Source organism: Pseudorasbora parva, chromosome 19, assembly GCF_024679245.1.
Source record: "Pseudorasbora parva isolate DD20220531a chromosome 19, ASM2467924v1, whole genome shotgun sequence".
NCBI lineage: Eukaryota > Metazoa > Chordata > Actinopteri > Cypriniformes > Gobionidae > Pseudorasbora > Pseudorasbora parva.
Window position 1 is genome coordinate 44035346 of NC_090190.1, and position 6874 is coordinate 44042219.

At 33.8% G+C, this 6874-nt stretch overlaps 1 protein-coding gene and 1 long non-coding RNA gene across 2 annotated transcripts in view; both read right to left on the reverse strand.

Moving 5' to 3' along the window:
* Positions 1 to 343: 343 nt before the first annotated feature.
* On the reverse strand, positions 344 to 2934 carry LOC137048311 (uncharacterized). Its single transcript, XR_010899375.1, has 3 exons — positions 2462 to 2934; positions 1280 to 1397; positions 344 to 1108 (listed from the first exon to the last, which is right to left on the reverse strand). It is a non-coding gene; the product is annotated as an uncharacterized lncRNA (long non-coding RNA).
* Positions 2935 to 3532: 598 nt separating this feature from the next.
* The window catches only part of LOC137047436 (uncharacterized), a 7148-nt gene continuing 3806 nt past the window's right edge, over positions 3533 to 6874 (reverse strand). The window contains exons 4-6 of the mRNA XM_067425068.1: positions 6586 to 6638; positions 6461 to 6465; positions 3533 to 6417 (exon numbers count right to left, since the gene is read on the reverse strand). Coding sequence (XP_067281169.1) covers positions 3533 to 6417; positions 6461 to 6465; positions 6586 to 6638 — 2943 coding nt within the window. The remainder of the gene's footprint in view (positions 6418 to 6460; positions 6466 to 6585; positions 6639 to 6874) is intronic.

Below are 6874 nucleotides of genomic sequence, written 5' to 3' on the forward strand. Positions count from 1 at the left end.
CTGAATGAAGCTAATGTGCGCGTCTCAGAAACACGTGACTTTACTAATCAACCATTGGCTCTTTCGTGTAGAAGGCGGGGCTTATTCGCCATATTGGGTGTTGCACTTTCTGCCACTCATAAGTGCACCATCTTCATATACACACAGTCTCTGACTGATATTATTGAGTGTTAGTAGTTATTATTATTATTATTATTATTATTATTATTATTATTATTATTATTATTATTATTATTATTATTATTATTATACATGTTATTAGTGTTGTAGTTCAGGCCTGAGAAATGACAGTTCAAACTTTTTTATATTAGGATTTTTAATGAATCAGAATTACAGAGCAAGCAAGCATTGATGAAAGAGGGTGAATTTTAATAATGTCAGAATTTATACATTCAGGTTGTAATCAGATATAAATATGCAAAAGCTCTCATATCAATGCTCTTTCTGTTAAATGTAAAAATCCCTCATATAATAATATAACTACATATAGTCTATAACAATAAAGCAATACTTTATAATAAGTTCTCAGATGTTAATATTCGTTAGTAACATGAATTAACAATGAACAATATATTTCACAGCATCTATTACTGGCTGTTAATAAACAACTGTTGATTGTTTATGATATTTAACAAACAAAACTCATCAGCAAATGAAGATGAACTGAGATTAATAAATGTTTGTTAGTTAACTAATGTCCACACATGAACCCTTACTGTAAAGATCATATTTAATATCCACCTTATGCCTTACGAGCGTTTCAAGACACACACATGACGGGCCGCAGGAATAAGGGGGATAGTATTTAAATATAGATGAGAAATCATATTTTCCTCAATAAAATTATAGTTATATATATGATATAATAGTGCACTGCAAAAAAATGCTTTTCTTACTTATTTTCCATCCCAAACAAGACAAAAACATTTACTTAGGAAATGCTTCTTAATGTAAGAGTTTTTAGATATTTGGACTTAAAAGAAGACAAAAATACTAAGTAAGAAAAGCATTTTTTGCAGTGTGTATGTTGATAACATCACTTCTTTAGCAGAATGTCTAGGCCTCCACGGCGTAGAATCCCAAGTCTTCACACACATACACACACGACCTGAGAGAGAGAGAGAGAGAGAGAGAGAGAGAGAGAGAGAGAGAGAGAGAGAGAGAGAGAGAGAGAGAGAGACAGAGAAAGAGAGAGAGAGAGAGAGAGAGAGAGAGAGAGAGAGAGATGAGCGGTGAGCATCAGATATCACACACCTGCGCTCCTCTGGCTTCCTCTCACCTTATACACTAGAGGTCCGCAGTGATGATGAGGAGGATGGAGATGAAGATGGAGATGAAGATGGAGACGCCGTCAGACCTGATCCTGATCACGCCGTTATTAGCACGCGGAGATCCGGCTGGAAAACACACACCAGCTATTGCTTTATATTCACAGTTAGCTCATCATCCTCAGTGGCGCTTTCATTAAAGCGTCCGGCTAACGGATCCCTGTTCCGTCGAGATCAACGCGGCTTCCAATCCGCCTTTAGCAAAGCTCGCTCTTCTCTCTTTTCTCATCACAAATCACATCGGAAAGGAATTTATTTTCAATAAAAATTAAGAAAATGTTCTAAATGTGGAAATGAAGTGCCAAACTAAATGTTTAATAATAATAAAAGCATTTATTGGGCAGGGTCAGGGGTCGGTGTAGCGAGGGATTTATCGTCCCTTTAAAGTGCCATTCCATTTAATAATTTAAATAAAAATAATAATTCACACGTTTATTATTGCATCCTGTTAATGTACAACAATATTGACCTGCAAATAGTGTGTATCTGTCAAAATAAATGATACATGCTAGATACATGCTAAGGGAAATTAGCTTAAACGTGATAAAAACAAGTAAAAATGTGTTAGCATAATGGTAGCAAAATGCTAATCGTATTAACATAATGCTATCAGGATGATTATCGTGTTAGAAAAATGCTAGCAAAAGGCTAATTATGTTAATATCATGCTACAAATTTGTTAAGCATGTTAGCATCTTTGCTAAAAAACTGTTAACAACATGGTAATCGTGTTAGCATTATGCTTGCAGAAGGCTAACTATGTTAGTATCATGATCACTATGTTTGATCTGCAGTCGTCACTGATGATTCTCGTTTGGGTTCTGGATTACAATCCTCCATCAGAATGATGTTTAACTATGAGGAATGGCTGTAAATGATCCACCACCTGCAGCATCCGCACATCCGCTCAGTCCTTAATGTGTACAGACGTGATGACGCAGAGACGATCTATTAACATATAACGCGTTATTATTAGCGTAGCGCTGTGAGTCGGGCTATAGGGTTAGCAGAGCGTTCTGAACACTGGCTGGGTATGCACTTGCTCAAACATTGGGGGGAAATGGTCAAATATCTGATGATTTTTAACCACGGACTGCAGCTTTAGTGTTCTGATGTTATATTCACAGACTCACCTGGAGCTGTGGTGGCTTCATCTGAAGACTGACAGGGATCTGATGGAACAGAGAAGACATTTATAACGGCACAAAACATTCTGAGAAAGCCATCAAAGAAGCCTGACAAATAAACTGCATCACGGTTTCCGCGTAAAAAAAGTATTTTCCACACTGATAATCATCAAAAATACACTGCAAACAATGCTATTCTTCCTCAGTATTTTTGTCTTGTTTCTAGTCCAAACATCTAAACATTCTTAAATCAAGAAACATTTACTAGTCAAGCAAAAGTAATGCAAAAGTAATGCTAAAGCAAAAGTCTTGTTTTGAAAAAAATAATAATTTAAAATTAAGAAAAAATAAGCAAAATAATGTTAATTCAAAAAGAAATGATTCAGATTTATTGAAGATTCAGAAAATTCAGATTATTCAATGTAGTGATGATCAGATTATTCACTGTAGTGATGATCAGATTATTCACTGTAGTGATGATCAGATTATTCACTGTAGTTATGGTCAGATTATTCACTGTAGTTATGATCAGATTATTCACTGTAGTTATGGTCAGATTATTCACTGTAGTGATGATCAGATTATTCACTGTAGTGATGATCAGATTATTCACTGTAGTGATGATCAGATTATTCACTGTAGTTATGGTCAGATTATTCACTGTAGTTATGATCAGATTATTCACTTTAGTGATGATCAGATTATTCACTGTAGTTATGATCAGATTATTCACTGTAGTTATGGTCAGATTATTCACTGTAGTTATGATCAGATTATTCACTGTAGTTATGATCAGATTATTCACTGTAGTGATGATCAGATTATTCACTGTAGTTATGATCAGATTATTCACTGTAGTTATGATCAGATTATTCACTTTAGTGATGATCAGATTATTCACTGTAGTGATGATCAGATTATTCACTGTAGTTATGATCAGATTATTCACTGTAGTTATGATCAGATTATTCACTGTAGTTATGATCAGATTATTCACTGTAGTTATGATCAGATTATTCACTGTAGTTATTATTCACTGTAGTTATGATCAGATTATTCACTGTAGTTATGATCAGATTATTCACTGTAGTTATTATTCACTGTAGTGATGATCAGATTATTCACTGTAGTTATGATCAGATTATTCACTGTAGTGATGATCAGATTATTCACTGTAGTTATGATCAGATTATTCACTGTAGTTATGGTCAGATTATTCACTGTAGTGATGATCAGATTATTCACTGTAGTTATGATCAGATTATTCACTGTAGTGATGATCAGATTATTCACTGTAGTTATGATCAGATTATTCACTGTAGTGATGATCAGATTATTCACTGTAGTTATGGTCAGATTATTCACTGTAGTGATGATCAGATTATTCACTGTAGTGATGATCAGATTATTCACTGTAGTTATGATCAGATTATTCACTGTAGTGATGATAAGATTATTCACTGTAGTTATGATCAGATTATTCACTGTAGTTATGATCAGATTATTCACTGTAGTTATGATCAGATTATTCACTGTAGTTATGATCAGATTATTCACTGTAGTGATGATCAGATTATTCACTGTAGTTATGATCAGATTATTCACTGTAGCTATGATCAGATTATTCACTGTAGTGATGATCAGATTAATCACTGTAGCTATGATCAGATTATTCACTGTAGTGATGATCAGGTTATTCACTGTAGTGATGATCAGATTATTCACTGTAGTTATGATCAGATTATTCACTGTAGTGATGATCAGATTATTCACTGTAGTGATGATCAGATTATTCACTGTAGTGATGATCAGATTATTCACTGTAGTGATGATCAGATTATTCACTGTAGTGATGATCAGATTATTCACTGTAGTTATGATAAGATTATTCACTGTAGTGATGATAAAATTATTCACTGTAGTGATGATCAGATTATTCACTGTAGTGATGATCAGATTATTCACTGTAGTTATGGTCAGATTATTCACTGTAGTTATGGTCAGATTATTCACTGTAGTTATGGTCAGATTATTCACTGTAGTGATGATCAGATTATTCACTGTAGTTATGATCAGATTATTCACTGTAGTGATGATCAGATTATTCACTGAAGTGATGATCAGATTATTCACTGTAGTGATGATCAGATTATTCACTGTAGTGATGATCAGATTATTCACTGTAGTGATGATCAGATTATTCACTGTAGTGATGATCAGATTATTCACTGTAGTGATGATCAGATTATTCACTGTAGTGATGATCAGATTATTCACTGTAGTTATGATCAGATTATTCACTGTAGTGTTGATCAGATTATTCACTGTAGTGATGATCAGATTATTCACTGTAGTGATGATCAGATTATTCGCTGTAGTTATGATAAGATTATTCACTGTAGTGATGATCAGATTATTCAGTATAGTTATGATCAGATTATTCACTGTAGTGATGATCAGATTGTTCACTGTAGTTATGATCAGATTATTCACTGTAGTGATGATCAGATTATTCAGTATAGTTATGATCAGATTGTTCACTGTGGTGATGGTCAGATTATTCACTGTAGTGATGATCAGATTATTCACTGTAGTGATGATCAGATTATTCACTGTAGTTATGATCAGATTATTCACTGTAGTGATGATCAGATTATTCACTGTAGTGATGATCAGATTATTCACTGTAGTGATGATCAGATTATTCACTGTAGTGATGATCAGATTATTCACTGTAGTGATGATCAGATTATTCACTGTAGTTATGATCAGATTATTCACTGTAGCTATGATCAGATTATTCACTGTAGTGATGATCAGATTATTCACTGTAGCTATGATCAGATTATTCACTGTAGCGATGATCAGATTATTCACTGTAGTGATGATCAGATTATTCACTGTAGTGATGATCAGATTATTCACTGTAGTTATGATCAGATTATTCACTGTAGTTATGATCAGATTATTCACTGTAGTGATGATCAGATTATTCACTGTAGTTATGATCAGATAATTCACTGTAGTTATGATCAGATAATTCACTGTAGTGATGATCAGATTATTCACTGTAGCGATGATCAGATTATTCACTGTAGCTATGATCAGATTATTCACTGTAGTTATGATCAGATTATTCACTGTAGTGATGATCAGATAATTCACTGTAGTGATGATCAGATTATTCACTGTAGTGATGATCAGATTATTCACTGTAGTGATGATCAGATTATTCACTGTAGTGATGATCAGATTATTCACTGTAGTGATGATCAGATTATTCACTGTAGTTATGATCAGATTATTCACTGTAGTGATGATAAGATTATTCACTGTAGTGATGATAAGATTATTCACTGTAGTGATGATCAGATTATTCACTGTAGTTATGGTCAGATTATTCACTGTAGTTATGGTCAGATTATTCACTGTAGTTATGATCAGATTATTCACTGTAGTGATGATCAGATTATTCACTGTAGTGATGATCAGATTATTCACTGTAGTGATGATCAGATTATTCACTGTAGTGATGATCAGATTATTCACTGTAGTGATGATCAGATTATTCACTGTAGTGATGATCAGATTATTCACTGTAGTTATGATAAGATTATTCACTGTAGTGATGATCAGATTATTCACTGTAGTTATGATCAGATTATTCACTGTAGTGATGATCAGATTATTCACTGTAGTGATGATCAGATTATTCACTGTAGTTATGATCAGATTATTCACTGTAGTTATGATCAGATTATTCACTGTAGTGATGATCAGATTATTCACTGTAGTTATGGTCAGATTATTCACTGTAGTGATGATCAGATTATTCACTGTAGTTATGATCAGATTATTCACTGTAGTGATGATCAGATTATTCACTGTAGTGATGATCAGGTTATTCACTGTAGCTATGATCAGATTATTCACTGTAGTGATGATCAGGTTATTCACTGTAGCTATGATCAGATTATTCACTGTAGTGATGATCAGATTATTCACTGTAGCTATGATCAGATTATTCACTGTAGTGATGATCAGATTATTCACTGTAGTTATGGTCAGATTATTCACTGTAGTTATGGTCAGATTATTCACTGTAGTGATGATCAGATTATCAGAAGAACATGAATGCTCTGATGTTCTCTAACTCACCGTTACAGGCGAGCATCACTCCATTCTGCAGACAGAAGAATGAGAGGAACGTGATTGGTCATAAATCAGAGCTGGACCTGATGATCAGTGAATTGATGATTATTATCAGAACAGGTTTATACTTGTTCCAGCTTTCCTCCTTGTGGTCATCTGGTGGTTAATATAGCCTAGTATACCGCCGTCTTGTGGTCATCTTGAGGTTAATATAGCCTAGTATACCGCCGTCTTGTGGTCATTTGGTGGTTAATATAGCCTAGTATA